Raw genomic sequence first — 20,298 nt, 5'->3', positions numbered from 1 at the left:
AGAAAACAACAAAATATAAATTTTTTGGTTATTTATTTACCAAATTTGCAAAATCTTCCACCAAAAATATTTTTCTTAGTGGAATATTTGATGTGAAGTGAATTATATTTATATAGCGCTTTTCTCTAGTGACTCAAAGCGCTTTACATAGTGATAACCCAATATCTTAGTTACATTTAAACCAGTGTGGGTGGCACCGGGAGCAGGTGGGTAAAGTGCCTTGCCCAAGGACACAACGGCAGTGACTAGGATGGCGGAAGCGGGAATCGAACCTGCAACCCTCAAGTTGCTGGCACGGCCACTCTACCAACCGAGCTATACTGCCCCATAGGTCAATAATTCAATATTATGTTTTGAGCAATGACAGTTCGAAAGGAAAAAAAACGCTTCGTTTTATTAGTCTACGTTGCATTTTTTTTCTTAAATTACTTTTGGTCTTTTAGCTTTTTTATTTATTTTAATAGTATTTTTAGAATGTGCCGTGGGCCTTTTAAAACATTAGCTGTGGGCCGCAAATGGCTTCCGGAGCACACTTTTGACACCCCTGCTATAGATAATAAAAAATAAAATCTGATAAATCTGTGGGTAAAAAGCAGAGCCTGGCGACGCATGCGCGTTTATCATCACTCTCTCGCTCTCTCTTTCTCTGCCCCTCCCTCACGAATGTTACTACGTGCACAATTTGTTTTGTTTTTAACCCCTTCTTAACCCTGAACGTACATTGAAAATACACGCAACCCTAACTTAAAATGCCGGACATTTGAGGCATTTTAATAATCTCCACCCGGACAGCCCCGCAAAAGAGGACATATCCGGTAAAAAGAGGAGGTATGGTCAGTCTATCGTAGCCCGGTCGCTGCCAGCATGCCGAATGTTGGGCCTCGGTGTGCATTGTTTACACAACATGCGGTACGCTATTTAATACATCTGTGTGGAAACTCGATCTGAACAGTTTCGAACCGAAACTGTTCAATACAAATACACGTACCGTTACACCCTTAGTATTTAGTTGATAAAAATGCTTTCGTCCTCTCCAAGGTTCTCATAGTCCTCATTGTCACCGACGTCCCACTGGGTGTTATGTGGGCTTACCGAGGATGTCGTAATGGTTTGTGTTGTGGTTTGTGCAGCCCTTTGAGACACTAGTGCAGGGGTCGGGAACCTTTTTGGTTGAGAGAGCCATGATAGCCAAATATTTCACTGAATACAACTAAATGCGTGCATTTTTATGTAACACCAACATTTTAGAGTATAATAAATCTCTTATTCTTTTTAATAACATTGTTATTCTGAAGCTAACCAATAATAAATAAAATGTCATGTCTGTTGATTATGTTTTTGTTTGGCCATGTGCTGTTTGTCCTTTGGACTCTTTAAGTTCCTGTTTTTTTTCCACTCCCTTGTCTGGTTTCCTTGGTTACTCATTTTGTCCACCTGTCTCTGGTGGACAAAATGCCCGCTCACCTGCTTCCCGAGCACTAATCAGAGGCAGTATTTAAGCTCGTCTTTGCCAGTCAGTCGCCCTGGCGTCAATGTGATCTTTTCTTGCTCTGTGCTGACTTGTTTCATGCCTTGCCATAGTTTCGTGCTTCATGCCATGCCAAGTAAGTTTTGTTTGATTTATGTTCATAGTCCGTTTATGCGTTAGCTTTGTTCATTAGCCCAAGTTGTGCCTCCATTGTGAGCGTTTTTTGTTTGTATCTTTTTTTAGTTTAAATTAAATCATGTTTTTACCTAAATGCCATGTCCCGAGTAGTCCGTCTGCCTTCCTGGGGGAACGACCCTGCAGCAAGCTGCAACACCCCCCCATCGTGACATAAAATACTTATTACCATTAATGCGACTTCTTGAACAGGTGCGGTAGAAAACGGATGGATGGATTTAAATGCGTGAAAATGTTTTATATTTTGCACGTTATTTTTAGCACTGTGATTACCAGCGAAATTATTCATAATTATCGTGTTAAGCAATGTCAGCTAAGATTTATCTGAGAGCCAGATGCAGTCATCCAAAGAGCCACATCTGGCTCTAGAGCCATAGGTTCCCTACCCCTGCACTAGTGATTTAGGGCTATATAAGTAAACATTGATTGATTGATACTTTTTGACAATGCAGTGCTGTTCCTAAATCTACTAGAGGTTTTGTGAGCTTGAGGCTTCTACGCTGGCTCTTGGATGTTCCCAATATTATGGTCCTTTGGACGGAGATGTCATTTTGTTCCTGGTATCTGCTGAAGTCATCCAGCAGCATGGGGGTTACTGGTCCCAGGGCCCCGTCACTGCTGACTCCTCTGTCGCCTTCACACCCCACATTTTCTCTAGCTTGCCGTTCCATTTTTTGGATGTTGTTCTGACTTTGGATGGCTGCTTCTTTATCCACCACTGTCTTCAGATGTTAATCCTCAGGCTGCTTGGCCATCACCATTTTGTCAGCCTGGATGTGGGAGCCTGCATGTTTTCAACCACATTTGAGGGTGCCTGCCATTTATGACTCTGGGACCTCTAGTCCACATTCGGTACAGATGTTCCGAGTGTGCATGTGCATGAGAAAGTGGAAATGAACATCTGGCGACTCTCATTGACAATATATATTAGTTTATGAACAAGTACGTTACACAACAGCAACACAACCAATGGGCTTGCCCAACAATAACAGAGCATCATTCCTCATAAGCGACTTAACGCATAACGTTCACACCTTTAGCTGAATAGCAACTTTTTCAAAGTGCTTTAACGGCGTCAAAAACTGTACATTTCAATGTGAAAGAAAAGTGAAATATAGTCTCCAATCTTCTTTGAAAACATTTAGCTATGTTCAAATTATGCAGCTAACAAAACCACAAAAAAAACATTTGAAATAAAGTGCCCTGGTTTAGGAGGACATGTTGAAAAGGTCAGCAGCAACGTAAAAATAATGGACCTTTAACAATGTTTTTGTTATAAATAAATAATAAATAAATGGGTTGTACTTCTATAGCGCTTTTCTACCTTCAAGGTACTCAAAGCGCTTTGACACTACTTCCACATTTACCCATTCACACACACATTCACACACTGACGGAGGGAGCTGCCATGCAAGGCGCCAACCAGCACCCATCAGGAGCAAGGGTGAAGTGTCTTGCTCAGGACACAACGGACGTGACGAGGTTATTATATTATATTATATTATATTATATTATAGGTAGATATTATTACAGGACATACACACAAAGATGTTAGCCAGGAACACCAACCTGCCAACTGCTTCATTATGCTGTGTTCTCAAAATTACTTTAAAAAAAGTACTTCATTCTTGTTACTCGTTACTTCATAAAAACACTTTCTTGAATTATCCATCCATCCATTTTCTACCGCTTATTCCCTTTCGGGGTCGCGGGGGGCGCTGGCGCCTATCTCAGCTACAATCGGGCGGAAGGCGGGGTACACCCTGGACAAGTCGCCACCTCATCGCAGGGCCAACACAGACAGACAACATTCACACACTAGGGCCAATTTAGTGTTGCCAATCAACCTATCCCCAGGTGCATGTCTTTGGAAGTGGGAGGAAGCCGGAGTACCCGGGGGGGAACCCACGCATTCACGGGGAGAACATGCAAACTCCACACAGAAAGATCCCGAGCCTGGATTTGAACCCAGGACTGCAGGACCTTTGTATTGTGAGGCAGACGCACTAACCCCTCTGCCACGGAAATTCATGTGTTACTTAAAAAATCCAGACACCAACACAGATATACACACGAGTGATCAATCACAGTCCATTTGGTTATGGATTAAATTTATTTCAAACATGCTATACAGAAGGGTGAACATTTTACTGTAGTTTTATCAAATTTTGCATGGATGTATATTTATGAGTAAAATTTAACAAGGCTTCAAACTCATTTTCGCACGTGTGTGACAGTTTAAAAGAAGTTGCACCATCTATTTTTAGGAGTATTTGCGAGTAAATTTGTCGCACTGCTGACCCCCAGGTGTGCAGTAGACCACGCGTCCAGCAACTACAGAAGACTCGTTAACTTTAGCATTTAAGCTCATTTTTGAAGTACAAGGGAGAATTTTTTATTTTTTTTCATGTAGTTCATGTCTACTCACCTCATTTTGCCTTTTTATGTTTTGTTTCCGAGCAGCAGGAGGTATACGACATGTCCAACGGATATGAAGACCACATGGCGGGGGAGGAGGCCAAGGACCCCAAGACCAACCTGATCGTCAACTACCTGCCCCAGAGCATGGCGCAGGAGGACCTGCGCAAACTCTTCAGCACCGTTGGTGAAGTGGAGTCAGCCAAGCTGATTCGAGACAAAGTCTCAGGTACGCCGCCGGCAAACTCAGGCTTTAGGTTGAAGTGTTAAAGTGGGGAAACGCTGAGTGTCCTTTTTAAGGGGAACTGCACTGTTTGGGGGAATTTTGCCTACTGTTCATTATCCTTATGTAAGGCAAGAACATATGTGTTTTATGCATTGTAATTCCTGAATTAAAATCAGCTAAGAGTCAATTGGTGCCCCTCTATGGCGCCCATAAAGCCCTCTAAAATACATTCAACACTCCATTTACATGTCAAGACCTGAATATTTACCAAGTACCGTATTTTCCGCGCTATAAGCCGCCCCGTGTTATAAGCCGCACCTTCAATGAAAGGCATATTTAAAAACTTTGTGAACCTATAAGCCGCACCGGGTCATAAGCCGCGCCCCCCGCTGCGCTAAAGGGAATGTCAAAAAAACAGTCGGATAGGTCAGTCAAACTTTAATAATACAAAGCAGTGTGCGAATGTGCAATCACAACAATAGTAACACTCAAAATATTGCAGAGCAATAGCAACATCAATAACTCAACTTTGCTCGAACGTTAATCTCACAGCACACAAAATAAACATTTAAAGCTCACCTTCAGAAGTTATTCCTCATCCATAAATCCCTCGAATTCTTCTTCTTCGGTGTCTGAATTTAAAAATTGGTCGAGGCGTTGAGGGGTTCCGGTTTGGTGGCCACGGGATTAGGTCTCTGCTTTTTGCAGATGATGTAGTCCTGATGGCTTCATCTGGCCGGGATCTTCAGCTCTCACTGGATCGGTTCGCAGCCGAGTGTGAAGCGACCGGAATGAGAATCAGCACCTCCAAGTCCGAGTCCATGGTTCTCGCCCGGAAAAGGGTGGAGTGCCATCTCCGGGTTGGGGAGGAGACCCTGCCCCAAGTGGAGGAGTTCAAGTACCTAGGAGTCTTGTTCACGAGTGGGGGAAGAGTGGATCGTGAGATCGACAGGCGGATCGGTGCGGCGTCTTCAGTAATGCGGACGTTGTATCGATCCGTTGTGGTGAAGAAGGAGCTGAGCCGGAAGGCAAAGCTCTCAATTTACCGGTCGATCTACGTTCCCATCCTCACCTATGGTCATGAGCTTTGGGTCATGACCGAAAGGATAAGATCACGGGTACAAGCGGCCGAAATGAGTTTCCTCCGCCGGGTGGCAGGGCTCTCCCTTAGAGATAGGGTGAGAAGCTCTGCCATCCGGGAGGAACTCAACGTAAAGCCGCTGCTCCTCCACATCGAGAGGAGCCAGATGAGGTGGTTCGGGCATCTGGTCAGGATGCCACCCGAACGCCTCCCTAGGGATGTGTTTAGGGCACGTCCAGCTGGTAGGAGGCCACGGGGAAGACCCAGGACACGTTGGAAAGACTATGTCTTCCGGCTGGCCTGGGAACGCCTCGGGATCCCCCGGGAAGAGCTAGACGAACTGGCTGGAGATAGGGAACTCTGGGCTTCTCTGCTTAGGCTGCTGCCCCCGCGACCCGACCTCGGATAAGCGGAAGATGATGGATGGATGGATGGAATACGGCATCCAAAATGGCGGGCTCCGTCTCGTCGAAGTCATCAGAGTCAGTGTCGCTGTTGTTGTCCGGCAGTTCCATGAATCCTGCCTTCCTGGCCGGATCTTTTTTCAGCTATCTTGTTTTTACAGTATGCGCGGAAAGTAGCCAGCCTTTCTTGAAAGTCTTTTGGCAGTTGCTGTGAAATAGTAGTCCGTGTGCGGATGGAGAGATTGCGTCTTTTCATGAACCGGAAACACCAAGAAGCACCACCTTTTTAAATCATATAAGTGAAGTTCGCTTGCTAGCGCTGTTGCCGTCATTGGAATAGTGATGGTTCTGACACTTCTGCTTGCTGCTCTCTGTTCCAGTTTGTCCTCCAACTGTTGCCATCTTGCTTTGTTCCCTCAAACTCTGTGTTGTCTTCTTTACTTGGCGCAGGTCATCTTGTTGCTTCCTCCACCTAAGCACCATTGATTCATTTATGTTCAATTCTCTCGCTGCTGCTCTATTTCCGTGTTCTTCTGCGTGACTTATTGCCTTGAGTTTGAATTCTGCGTTGTACGCGTGTCTTTTAGTAGGGGCCATTTTTTGGTCCTCTTTACAGAAACACACAAATGAAATGAATCGGATTAGCCGCGCGCTTCTTCACGGTGGCAGAGGGGTTAGTGCGTCTGCCTCACAATACGAAGGTCCTGCAGTCCTGGGTTCAAATCCAGGCTCGGGATCTTTCTGTGTGGAGTTTGCATGTTCTCCCCGTGACTGCGTGGGTTCCCTCCGGGTACTCCGGCTTCCTCCCACTTCCAAAGACATGCACCTGGGGATAGGTTGATTGGCAACACTAAAAAATTGGCCCTAGTGTGTGAATGTGAGTGTGAATGTTGTCTGTCTATCTGTGTTGGCCCTGCGATGAGGTGGCGACTTGTCCAGGGTGTACCCCGCCTTCCGCCCGATTGTAGCTGAGATAGGCGCCAGCGCCCCCCGCGACCCTGAACGGGAATAAGCGGCAGAAAATGGATGGATGGATGGATAGCCGCGCGCTTCTTCTTCTACGGGGGCGGGTGCTTGCCTTGGCGGTTGCGTACCGTAGAAGAAGAAGCGCTTCCTCTTTCCAGGTGGGCGGGCGCTTACCTTGGCGGTTGCGTACCGTAGAAGAAGAAGCGCTTCCTCTTCTACGGGGGAAAAAAGATGGCGGCTGTTTACCGTAGTTGCGAAACCTAAACTCTATGAAAATAAATCTTTATATTAATATATATATAAGGCGCACCGGGTTATAAGCCGCACTGTCACCTTTTGAGAAAATGTTTGGTTTTTAGGTGCGGCTTATAGCGCGGAAAATACGGTATTAGCAATATTCTTATTATAACTGATTAATGCTGCTCTATTGACACAGTAAGCTGCTGCATCGCCTCTGAGTTGGTAAAAGTTAAGTTTAGATTACAAATCATCCCTCTCACCTGGGTAGTACCGTATTTTTGGAATTAAAAGTCGCTCCGGAGTATACGTCGCACTGGCCGAAAATGCATAATAAAGAAGTAAAAAAACATATATACGTCGCAGTGGAGTTTTATTCTCATTTTTGGGGGAAATTTATTTGATAAAATCCAACACCAAGAATAGACATTTGAAAGGCAATTTAAAATAAATAAAGAATAGTGAACAACAGGCTGAATAAGTGTACGTTATATGAGGCATAAATAAGCAACTGAGAAGGTGCCTGGTATGTTAACGTAACATATTATGGTAAGAGTCATTCTAGGCGTGGCGCAGTGGGGAGAGTGGCCGTGCGCAACCCGAGCGTCCCTGGTTCAATCCCCACCTAGTACCAACCTCGTCACATCCGTTGTGTCCTTCACCCTTGCTCCTGATGGGTGCTGGTCGGCGCCTTGCATGGCAGCTCCCTCCATCAGTGTGTGAATGTGGAAGTAGTGTCAAAGCGCTTTTCGCTTTGAGTACCTTGAAGGTAGAAAAGCGCTATACAAGTACAACCCATTTATTTATCATTTAAATAACTATAACATATAGAACATGCTATATATACCTTTACCAAAAAATCTGTCACTCCGAATCGATAAATCCCATGAAATCTTCTTCCTCGATGTCGCTTCTAAACAACTCTGCCAACTCCAAAGGTATGCGCCGCTTCCTCTTGTCGTTTTCTGCTGCGTATTTCACTACGTCCAGCTTGTAATCTGCAGTACATGATTTCCTTTTCGGGGCCATTTTTGTTCAGCCCTTTTCAATTTTTTATAAGTTACCGCCAACGATGAAGTGATCCATTTTAATAGCTACGGCAGTAGCATATAGCACAGGGGTAGGGAACCTATGGCTCTAGAGCCAGATGTGGCTATTTTGATGACTGCACCTGGCTCTCAGATAAATCTTAGCTGATATTGCTTAACACGATAAGTAATGAATAATTCCGCTGGTAATCAGTGTCAAAAATAACGTTCAAAATATAAAACATTCTCATGCATTTTTATCCATCCATCTACGTTTCTACTGCAGCTGTTCAAGAATTCGCATTAATGGCAAGAAGTATTTTATTTATTTTTGGTTAGACTCAGAATAACAATGTTATTAAAAAGAAGAAGAAACTTATTATACTCTAAAAATGATGGTCTTTCCTAAAAATGCCCGCATATGGTTGTATTCAGTGTTAAAAACACAAACATTATATGGCTCTCACGGAAATACTTTAAAAAAATATTTGGCTTGTATGGCTCTCTCAGCCAAAAAGGTTCCCGACCCCTGATATAGCATATAGCAGTTAGCATTCCATGACCCACAATGCACTTCTGCCATGACCCTCCCCCGCTGAATTCTTATTGATTGACGTGTGTGTGTGACGATTGCTGATATTTTCTTGGTCTCTTCCGCGAATGAGATAAATAATATTATTTTACATTTTACGGTAGTTTTTTAATAATTTCACACATAAGTCGCTCCGGAGTATATTTCGCACGTCTGACCAAACTATGAAAAAAACTGCGACTTGTAGTCCGAACAATACAGTAGAAGATTTTGGCCATAAACCGAGAAGTTAGTCATCTTTGACATTCAATTTAGAGCCCGAGATGGCGAGAAAGATTCAAAGAAAAAACGCTTTTTTGTGGCACTGACTGTTTTTCTTAATTGTTCATAAGTACTGTATTATGATTAATTCTTCATCCAGTCGGCATTTCAGTCACAGCAAACATTGTACAGTAAGTGATTGTTTTATTATACTTGTATACCTTGTTTAGCAATTAGAAATACAGTTACATGATGCTTAGTGTTGCACTAATGCTGAATTTCCGTAGCACACAGCTTTTAAGAAATTACATCATCCTCTTAACCAGAATCAGACATACTTTATTTTCAGCAAATCCCATTCAAAATCAGACAAACATTACAGGGAGACAGAACAGGATCGCTGACGGGTCTGCCAACTTCCGGCGCCCCTTACAAAAAAGGTGAGATACAGGTAAACAAGTAGGGGGGAATAAGAGAAAAGAATAAAATAAAATAAAAAAATCGGTCCAAGCCTGGGCCCCTGGAGAGGGGTCCAGACTGAGGCCAAGGGGAAAAAACAACAATATTTAGGATCAAAAATAAAAGTTTCTGTATCCATCCATTTTCTACCGCTTGTCCCTTTAGGGGTCACGGTGGTTACTGGAGCCTATCTCAGCTGCATTCGGACGGAAGCCGGAGTACACCCTGGACAAGTCGCCACCTCAATCACAGGGCCAATACAGATACAGTAGACATTTGTCCCAAAGTAGTCTTTGTTGTCTTTCATGAAGTCTGCCATGATCAGTAGTGGTGGTGTTGTTGAAGGTAAAGGTCCGTTATAAAATGATTATCAAAGGCTTAAAATGAGAAAAATAATTTATTTTTAATTTTGTGCAAATTTCTGAATGTTCAATTGCTGAAAAACCAGGAGCTTCGGCCCCCTTTTTCAGTCTTTTTCATTAAGTTCAAATCACATGCCTGCCGTTAGAATGCAGGGAAAAAGGAAAAAAATGTTCTTGTCTTACATATGAATTATAAAAGATAGGGGGGAGATGCAGTTCCCCTTTAATGGGTCAGCTTCTCTTATTTCCTCTATTTTGGGAAAAAAATCCAAGATATTTCAACACCCGAGCATAATTCCCTTAACAACATACTCCTGTCAACATTTTGTTTGTTTTTGACTAGCATGCAATGTCAATAATTGACTTTGTTTTTACATACTTTTTGTTTGTTTGTTTGCAGATTTATTTGTTTTGGGCGGGGTGGGTATTTACACGTTTTTTTGTTTTATTTTATTGTTTTCCTTTTTTTTTTTTCTCTAGGCCACAGTTTAGGGTACGGATTTGTTAACTATGTTAACCCTAGTGATGCAGGCAGAGCTATCGAATCACTGAACGGACTAAGGCTACAGTCCAAAACTATCAAGGTAACGTGCACTAAGGTGTTCTACAATTCTCAACAAGATGCCAACGATTTGTCATGTCATGCAAGCACACGCTTCTCCGATGGGCGCTAACTCGCTAGCACGTGTCAAGACAGCCGCAGAAAGCTGCACACTGGTTTGCTTTAGTTCCATTGTTTGATGCGTTGTGCCAGAATTGTGCCTGTAATGTTTGTTTTTTTTAATACACCTCACAGCTACACTTTAGTTCATTTGTTTGGACAATTTCTCTATGGCGGGTTTGAAGAAGTAGAAAAGTCTTTGATAGATTCCAGTGCTCGCGCTGCATCAGCCGTGTTTCATTGTGCCGTCACTGCTTCCTGTTGCAGGTGTCGTACGCACGGCCCAGCTCTGACACCATCAAGGATGCCAACCTGTATGTCAGCGGCCTGCCCATGTCCATGACCCAAAAGGACGTGGAGAAAATGTTTACATGTTTTGGCCGCATCATTAATTCCCGCGTGCTCGTCGACCAGAACTCGGGTAGGATGGCGACAGGTGATTCCCGGGAGGACCCGGACGAGCTCATTGCATCCTCTCTGCGTTCCAGGCATGTCCCGCGGGGTGGCGTTCATCCGCTTCGATAAGCGGTCCGAGGCCGAGGAGGCGGTCAAGAGCCTGAATGGTCAAAAGCCGCACGGGGTCTCTGATCCTATCGCGGTTAGGTTCGCTGGCAACCCCAATCAGGTGAAGAACAGCCAGGTCATCTCCCAGCTCTACCACAACCAGTCCAGACGCTTCGCCGGGCCCATGCACCACCAGGCTCAGCGCTTCAGGTCTGTTCTTTCAGCGCACCGTGTTTGTTATGTTCCGTGCACTCACGAGCCCAGCTGGAGTCCATCCATCCATCCATTTCCTACCGCTTATTCCCTTTTTTGGGGGCGCTGGCGCCTATCTCAGCTACAATCGGGCGGCAGGCAGGGTACACCCTGGACAAGTCGCCACCTCATCGCAGGGCCAACACAGATAGACAGACAACATTCACACACTAGGGCCAATTTGACCCCCTTAAAATGCTCTACTATGCAAAGCGAAAGCCATTTATCAACAACATCCACAAAACGCCAAGCTGTAATTTGACCCCCTTAACATGCTTCAAAACTCACCAAATTTGACACACACATCAGGACAATTTAGTGTTGCCAATCAACCTATCCCCAGGTGCATGTCTTTGGAAGTGGGAGGAAGCCGGAGTACCCGGAGGGAACCCACGCAGTCACGGGGAGAACATGCAAACTCCACACAGAAAGATCCCGAGCCTGGATTTGAACCCAAGACTGCAGGAACTTCGTATTGTCCACCTCAAGTAAAACCCAACAATATCCTTGGAATTTAGACACTTTTGGTTCCTCGTTTCTATTTTGCTTTGCTTCTGATCATATTTGGATGATTACCATTCTAACACAAGGGCTTCACGGTGGCAGAGGGGTTAGTGCGTCTGCCTCACAATACGAAGGTCCTGCAGTCCTAGGTTCAAATCCAGGCTCGGGGTCTTTCTGTGTGGAGTTTGCATGTTCTCCCCGTGAATGCGTGGGTTCCCTCCGGGTACTCCGGCTTCCTCCCACTTCCAAAGACATGCACCTGGGGATAGGTTGATTGGCAACACTAAATTGGCCCTAGTGTGTGAATGTTGTCTGTCTATCTGTGTTGGCCCTGCGATGAGGTGGCGACTTGTCCAGGGTGTACCCCGCCTTCCGCCCGATTATAGCTGAGATAGGCACCAGCGCCCCCCGCGACCCCAAAAGGGAATAAGCGGTATAAAATGGATGGATGGAGTTCCGAAACATTTGTTCCAGAGCGAGAGTGTCCTACTCATTTTAGCTCAGGGGCTGCACGGAGGAAAATGTATTCCAACGTGTGCCAGATGGGAAAAATCACGGCATAATAACTTAAAAGTACAACTACGACAACTTCAACTTGTTTTCTTTGAATTTACTAAAAATGTACATCTCACATATAATCCTCTTGACAAAACACTTCAAGTTAGTTGAAAATTAGGGGGGGAAATGGTGCAGTTTCAAAAACACCATGAAGAACACAATGAATTTAGACTTTTTTTTATTTATTATTTTTTTTATTGTTAAATCAACATAAAAATACACAAGATACACTTTCCATTAGTGCATCAACCCCCCCAAAGAAAACCCCTCCCTCCCCCATTCACACAAAAAAAGGGTTGTTTCTTTCTGCTACCAAAATTCTGGTTCCCACAACATATATAACACAGTCTGCAAGGGACACAGTCCCTGAAACACACATGATTGTGTGTGTCGCCGGTCCACTAACACTATCATTAATTACTATTTTTAATATAATTGTTTTATATGATTTTACTTTCTTTTTTATCCAAGAAAATGTCATTTTTTTCCTTTTTTTTTTAAAAATCTCATTTTATTTTATTCAAAAAAAAAAACAACCTTATCTTCATCATGAATTTAGACTTAATCTCTTTGTATCTAACAAGCAATTACACTTTTAAGTCACAGCCAATCTCGAAATGAACAAAAACAAAATAAAGCGTAAATAAAAACGGTTCTTTGTATTAACTGCCGGATTTGTCACTTCACTTTATTTAAATTTGCACAGCAGACAATAATTTTCACAGATCTATATGAATGTGCATTCTAGAGCTGGGCAATATGTGGAATATACTGGATATTTTGCGGGTTTGTCTCTGTGCGATATAGAAAATAACTATCGTGATATTGGAAGTATACGTTCTCACGCAGTTGCTTTTAGCTGCAGGCATTACACTACCGGCTCTTCTCACTCTTTCTTGTCTCTCCTTCTCACAGAGACAAAACAAGCGCACTTTCTTACATACGTCACATACTGTCGCGCTTGCAACATTCAATCAATCAATCAATCAATGTTTATTTATATAGCCCCAAATCACAAATGTCTCAAAGGACTGCACAAATCATTACGACTACAACATCCTCGGAAGAACCCACAAAAGGGCAAGGAAAACTCATACCCAGTGGGCAGAGAGAATTCACATCCAGTGGGACGCCAGTGACAATGCTGACTATGAGAAACCTTGGAGAGGACCTCAGATGTGGGCAACCCCCCCCCTCTAGGGGACCGAAAGCAATGGATGTCGAGCGGGTCTAACATGATACTGTGAAAGTTCAATCCATAGTGGCTCCAACACAGCTGCGAGAGTTCAGTTCAAGCGGATCCAAGACAGCAGCGAGAGTCCCGTCCACAGGAAACCATCTCAAGCGGATCAGCAGCGTAGAGATGTCCCCAACCGATACAGGCGAGCGGTCCATCCTGGGTCCCGAAGAGCGGTCCATCCTGGGTCTCGACTCTGGACAGCCAGTACTTCATCCATGGTCATCGGACCGGACCCCCTCCCCAAGGGAGGGGGGGACATAGGAGAAAGAAAAGAAGCGGCAGATCAACTGGTCTAAAAAGGAGGTCTATTTAAAGGCTAGAGTATACAGATGAGTTTTAAGGTGAGACTTAAATGCTTCTACTGAGGTAGCATCTCGAACTGTTACCGGGAGGGCATTCCAGAGTACTGGAGCCCGAACATTATATGCTCTCGCGGAGCAGAGAGGAAGCAGCATGGGTAACGTTAGTAGAAGGTGCGAATCTGGTAACAAATGAAGGAAAAATAATTAATTCTGGGGGTCCATCGTCTGGCGGTGGTTTGGCTTCAAGCGGTAAGATGTAGAACAGACAACTGTATTATGTCAAGTATGCGACAATAGGTCACGGGCCGTGGGGCCGTAGTTCCTTGTTGTCGCCTGCATGGACTGGGGGAGGGGGCGGGTATGTCCGGGCCCTCTACACCTCCTACTTATAGCACACACACTCACACATATATAAGACTTTGGGGGATTGACCTGCAGGGAGGCATGGTAGGGGGGATAAGGACGCCTCCTATGGGACTCCAGTCCTCCTGTCTTGTCCCCTGCTCGTCCATCAATCTTAGCTGCATTATAGACACTTAGGATTTGGGGGGGCTCGGCTTGTTTGGGACCCACCATGACCTTGATGTCCCCCAATTTTAATCGCATTATTAGTTTTAAAAGTATGCGACAAAAAGTAGCATTACTGCTAATATGTAGCATCATTTAAAAAGTCACCCGCTAGAGAATGAAAAGTGTTACTCCGCATGTCAACATCTCCATTTGGTGCCACGCCATCAAAATGCCGAGGCAAACATTTCCAGATATACACCGTATGAAAAAAATAGTCCACAACAAAAGGATATAACGTCCGCAGGAACCTACCACATAGAGAAGGACATACACTATTTGATTTCCTGCAATGCAGCTCATTTTTATTTGACAGTTATTGAGATATCTTGTGCGACATCATGCACAATAGTGCACTTTATTTGTCTCAAACTGTTGTAGTGGCAAAAAGTGCACTTTGAATGTTGTTTTGATATGTCATCTTAGTGACATCATGCACAAAAGTGCACTTTATTTGTCTGAAACTGTTGTAGTGGCAAAAAGTGCACTTTAATTGAGTGTTGTTTTGAATATGTCATCTTAGTGACATCATGCACAAAAGTGCACTCATAGCTTGTTTTAAAATGTCTCTGACAATCTTGTGCTCTCTGTTTGGAAATGACATGAATGTTTGTGCCACTGCTTAATAACTGTGTAATAAATACACTTTTAGTTGTAATTTCCCTCTTTGCATGAAAGTTTTAAAGTAGCATATATGAATGCAGTATGAAGAAGAATGTTTGAATGTAGACACATAGAATCATCACACTGCTGTGATTAATTATATGCATCAAGTGTTCATTCAAGGCAAAGGCAAAATATCCACATATTTGTGGTGTATCCTGTTATGGCCTAAAAATATGGAGATATTAATAAAAGGCCGTATAGCCCAGCCCTAGTGCAGTGTGTCATGCAGCATTTTAAGTGGGATCACCGATTGTTTATTTTACTACTGTTTATTTTACATTGGGACAAGGTTTTACCTTGATTGGGGTACTTGCTCACCTCGGTATAAACATTATGCTTGCCTGACAGAATTGCTATTGCGAAGTCAAGTGGACGGATTTAGAACAGCAGTTTTCTTTTGAGATCAATTACCATTAGACTTGGCAAACTCCTCTCGCAGGCCGGACTAAACCTATTTCCATCTTTGACATCCCTGTTCTAGAGTATTTGTAAAGTAGCCAGCGAGAAGCTTTATTTTTGTCACAAAAGCAAAAGTACCGTATTTCCTTGAATTGCCGCCGGGGCGCTAATTGATTTAAAACCTGCTCTCACTCCGGCGCTTACCATAGGCATGCGGTAAAGGCAAGCATGCGCTAATTATTGTGGTAAATTTAGGCCTGCGCTTATAAATTTGAGTGTGATGTAAGGATACCATCGTGAAAAGCACATTTAATAGACAAAAACAATTATTATGGTCTTACCTTTACTTATAAATGAAGGGGACTAAGGGGCGGCATGGCGTAGTGGGGGGCTTCACGGTGGCAGAGGGGTTAGTGCATCTGCCTCACAATACGAAGGTCCTGCAGTCCTGGGTTCAAATCCAGGCTCGGGATCTTTCTGTGTGGAGTTTGCATGTCCTCCCCGTGAATGCGTGGGTTCCCTCCGGGTACTCCGGCTTCCTCCCACTTCCAAAGACATGCACCTGGGGATAGGTTGATTGGCAACACTAAATTGGCCCTAGTGTGTGAATGTGAGTGTGAATGTTGTCTGTCTATCTGTGTTGGCCCTGCGATGAGGTGGCGACTTGTCCAGGGTGTACCCCGCCTTCCGCCCGATTGTAGCTGAGATAGGCGCCAGCGCCCCCCGCGACCCCGAAAGGGAATAAGCGGTAGAAAATGGATGGATGGATGGCGTAGTGGGTAGAGCGGCCGGCCAGAAACCTGAGGGTTGCAGGTTCGCTTCCCACCTATTGACATCCAAAAAATCGCTGCCGTTGTGTCCTTGGGCAGGACACTTCACCCTTTGCCGCCGGTGCCTCTCACACTGGTGAATGAATGATGAATGAATGATGGGTGGTGGTCGGAGGGGCCGTAGGCGCAGTCTACCCCAGGACAGCTGCGGCTACTGATGTAGCTTACCACCACCAGGTGTGAATGAATGTTGAGTCCTGTTTAGAAAAGCACGATATAAATCTAAGTTATTATTATTATTAAGTCCATGCGTAGCTCCTTCTGATCAAAAGCATCGATAACTTGTTTATAGAAGTCTTCCTTATCTTTCTTCAGTTTTTAAAGTCTATCTGTCTCGATGGAGATCTTCCTTTATTACCTCCGGCTTTGATTGAAAGTCCAGTTTAGAAAACTGTTTTATTTTAGATATGTAATCCTCCATGTTGCTGTGGCTACTGATGTAGCTTACCACCACCAGGTGTGAATGAATGTTGAGTCCCACTTCTCTGTGAGTGTTTAGAAAAGCGCGATATAAATCTAAGTTATTATTATTATTATTAAGTCCATGCGCAGCTCCTTCTGATCAAAAGCATCGCTAACTTGTTTATAGAAGTCTTCCTTATCTTTCTTCAGTTTTAAAAGTCTCTCTGTCTCGATGGAGAGCTTCCTTTATTACCTCCTGCTTCGATTGAAAGTCCAGTTTAGAAAACGGTTTTATTTTAGATATGTAATCCTCCATGTTGCTGTGGCTACTGATGTAGCTTACCACCACCAGGTGTGAATGAATGTTGAGTCCCACTTTTCTGTTAGGGCTTTGAGTGTTTAGAAAAGCGCAATATATATCTAAGTTATTATTATTAAGTCCATGCGCAGCTCCTTCTGATCAAAAGCATCGATAACTTGTTTATAGAAGTCTTCCTTATCTTTCTTCAGTTTTAAAAGTCTCTCTGTCTCGATGGAGAGCTTCCTTTATTACCTCCTGCTTTGATTGAAAGTCCAGTTTTAGAAAACTTTTATTTTAGATATGTAATCCTCCATGTTGCTGTGGCTACTGATGTAGCTTACCACCACCAGGTGTGAATGAATGTTGAGTCCCACTTCTCTGTGAGCGCTTTGAATGTTTAGAAAAGAGCGATATAAATCTAAGTTATTATTATTATTATTAAGTCCATGCGCAGCTCCTTCTGATCAAAAGCATCGCTAACTTGTTTATAGAAGTCTTCCTTATCTTTCTTCAGTTTTAAAAGTCTCTGTCTCGATGGAGAGCTTCCTTTATTAACTCCGGCTTCGATTGAAAGTCCAGTTTTAGAAAACTTTTATTTTAGATATGTAATCCTCCATGTTGCTGTGGCTACTGATGTAGCTTACCACCACCAGGTGTGAATGAATGTTGAGTCCCACTTCTCTGTGAGTGTTTAGAAAAGCGCGATATAAATCTAAGTTATTATTATTATTAAGTCCATGCGCAGCTCCTTCTGATCAAAAGCATCGATAACTTGTTTATAGAAGTCTTCCTTATCTTTCTTCAGTTTTAAAAGTCTCTCTGTCTCGATGGAGAGCTTCCTTTATTACCTCCGGCTTCGATTGAAAGTCCAGTTTTAGAAAACTTTTATTTTAGATATGTAATCCTCCATGTTGCTGTGGCTACTGATGTAGCTTACCACCACCAGGTGTTAATGAATGTTGAGTCCCACTTCTCTGTGAGTGTTTAGAAAAGCGCGATATAAATCTAAGTTATTATTAAGTCCATGCGCAGCTCCTTCTGTTTAAAAGCATCGATAACTTGTTTGTGGAAGTCTTCCTTATCTTTCTTCAGTTTTAAAAGTCTCTCTGTCTCGATGGAGATCTTCCTTTATTACCGATTGAAAGTCCAGTTTAGAAAACTGTTTTATTTTAGATATGTAATCCTCCATGTTAAAAGTGCAAGCGAGAGGAAAAAATAAACGATCGCTGCTCACTCTTGCTGCTTGTTTTCACTTCTTCTGCAGCCGAGTAATCGCTAGAAGGCTCACTAGCGCCCTCTACCACCAGGAGGCGGGAGTCATTTATTGACTCATATTTGACACACGCAGCTACGGTATATTAATAAAACATAGCTGCTTACTGTTCTTTTTAGCATGTTCAATAGCTTGGACCTTAAATCCTACTGAATAGCTCTTAATCTTCTTCCCTTTATGCGATTTCAAATGATTGAAATCAGCCTCCTTCATTTTGAAAATGATGACAGGTGAAGTCTCACTTGTGACGTGACGAGTTTGACCCTGTGGAAATTGTAGACATGCGCTAATAAAAATAATATTTTGCGAAACGAGTTTGACCCGGCAGTAATTCTAGGCAGGCACATACTATATACCCGGCGGCAATTCAAGGAAATACGGTACATTACCTGAGAGGGCGTGGCTACAGGATGGAGTTTCCAAACGGGAAACTAAAAACAAAAAATTCTCTGGTACAATACATGAGCATTTAAACATTTGGATGGCTCTGGGTTGACATCAATGTCCTCCTGTAGGTTCTCCCCGATGAGCGTGGACCACATGGGCGGCGTCCCCGGCAACCCCGCGTCCGGCTGGTGCATCTTCATCTACAACCTGAACCAGGATGCCGACGAGAGCGTCCTCTGGCAGATGTTCGGGCCCTTCGGCGCCGTCACCAACGTCAAGGTGATCCGCGACTTCAACACCAACAAGTGCAAAGGCTTCGGCTTCGTCACCATGACTAACTACGAGGAGGCCGCCATGGCCATCGCCAGCCTCAACGGCTACCGGCTGGGAGACAAGACGCTGCAAGTGTCCTTCAAGACCAGCAAGGGCCACAAGTAAAACAGCCCGGGAAGTCTGGTCGGTGTTTCCACACGGTTAACGATGTTCGGTCTTCTGCACCTTGTCTAAAAGTGTCTCGGAACTATTCATGTTTGTTCGTTCTCGGTTTTCACATTTGAAACATGGCGGCAAAAATCCCAACACAGGAAAAGTCACCTCTTGCGACGTGTGTGCGCCCAGGCGGTAGACTTCCTGTGGAATGGCGTCCACGTTTCTTTGATTAACGCCCTCGCGTGGAGCCAAGGTTAGCTGTGAGCAGAGAAGCAGTAAGTACACAGTAGGAAGACATTAAAGCCTTCAGTTGTCATCCAGCAGAGAAAAGCACTTTGTCTTTCTGTCCCCTCCTGGAAGTGAACTTTGAACATGGTTATTTTTGTGCTCAAGTCAGTGTGATGGACCAAAATCAGTTCAAATTGGACGGTTTAGTTTTTTGTCAAGCGGTACTAAAATTTCCATCAGACTCAATGCATCTTTACTTGTTTTGACTTCTTTGACTTAGTTGTTATTAGTGCTCTTCTTAAGTTTGGAGTGAAATGAACAGCCTTGTTACTAATTTTTACTTATTAATTGCTTTCCCTTTTTCTTTTACTTGTTCCCCCTCCATTTCCACCATTAAAGTTACTTTTTTTTTGCCGAACGTTTGCTTTGGTTTGTTTCTTTTCACAGCAGTTTTAAGTTTTTTTTATGGCCCAAATGGCATACTTGCCAACCCTCCGAGATTTTCCGTGAGACTCCCGAAATTCACCTCCCGGGACAAATTTTCTCCCGAAAAATTTCCCAAAATTCAGACGGAGCTGGAGGCCACGCCCCCTCCAGCTCCATGCGGACCTGAGTGACGTGTCGACAGCCTTTTTTCACGTCCGCTTTCCCATAATACAAACAAGAGTGCCTGCTCAATGACGTTATGACTGTAGAATGGTCGAGGGCGACTTCTTGGTTTCTTATGTGGGTTTATTGTTAGGCAGTCTCATTAACGTCCTGTCAGCGCGGTAACAACACACAACAACAGCAGTCACGTTTTCGTCTACCGTAAAGCAATTCGTCTGCCGTAAACAGCAGGACAATACGGCCATCAACTCTGCATTGATACGTGACTATAACTTTAATCTACGGCTTTTAAAGCAGTGGTTCTCAACCTTTTTTTTTAGAGTTGTACCCCCTGTGAGCATTTTTTTAATTCAAGTACCCCCTAATCAGAGCAAAGCATTTTTGGTCGAAAGAAAAAAAGATGAAGTAAAATACAGCACTACCTGTATGTCATCAGTTTCTGATTTATTAAATTGTGTAACAGTGCAAAATATTGCTCATTTATAGTGGTATTTCTTGAACTATTTGGAAAAAAAGATACAAAAATAACTAAAAACTTGTTGAAAAATA

The 20,298-nt window shown here is 43.6% G+C and overlaps 1 protein-coding gene and 1 long non-coding RNA gene across 4 annotated transcripts in view; both read left to right on the top strand.

Moving 5' to 3' along the window:
• Nucleotides 1-19,558, top strand: part of LOC133549050 (ELAV-like protein 1) — a 35,581-nt gene extending 16,023 nt beyond the window's left edge. For 2 of the 3 annotated variants that reach the window (XM_061894133.1, XM_061894134.1), the window contains 5 exons: nucleotides 4,127-4,310; nucleotides 10,118-10,221; nucleotides 10,566-10,719; nucleotides 10,787-11,012; nucleotides 18,612-19,558. In XM_061894133.1, coding sequence (XP_061750117.1) covers nucleotides 4,127-4,310; nucleotides 10,118-10,221; nucleotides 10,566-10,719; nucleotides 10,787-11,012; nucleotides 18,612-18,921 — 978 coding nt within the window. In that variant the 3' untranslated portion in view covers nucleotides 18,922-19,558. Of the gene's footprint in view, nucleotides 1-4,126; nucleotides 4,311-10,117; nucleotides 10,222-10,565; nucleotides 10,720-10,786; nucleotides 11,013-18,611 lie in introns of those variants that run through there. The other variant, XM_061894135.1, reaches the window with a different exon arrangement.
• Nucleotides 4,322-9,632, top strand: LOC133549051 (uncharacterized). The gene is made up of 2 exons (XR_009806019.1): nucleotides 4,322-9,256; nucleotides 9,441-9,632. It is a non-coding gene; the product is annotated as an uncharacterized LOC133549051 (long non-coding RNA).
• Nucleotides 19,559-20,298: the final 740 nt, after the last annotated feature.

The sequence above is a fragment of the Nerophis ophidion genome, linkage group LG03 (assembly GCF_033978795.1).
Source record: "Nerophis ophidion isolate RoL-2023_Sa linkage group LG03, RoL_Noph_v1.0, whole genome shotgun sequence".
Taxonomy (NCBI): Eukaryota; Metazoa; Chordata; class Actinopteri; order Syngnathiformes; family Syngnathidae; genus Nerophis; species Nerophis ophidion.
Note: the sequence above shows the minus strand (reverse complement) of the source record. Positions and strands in the feature narration are given on the sequence as shown.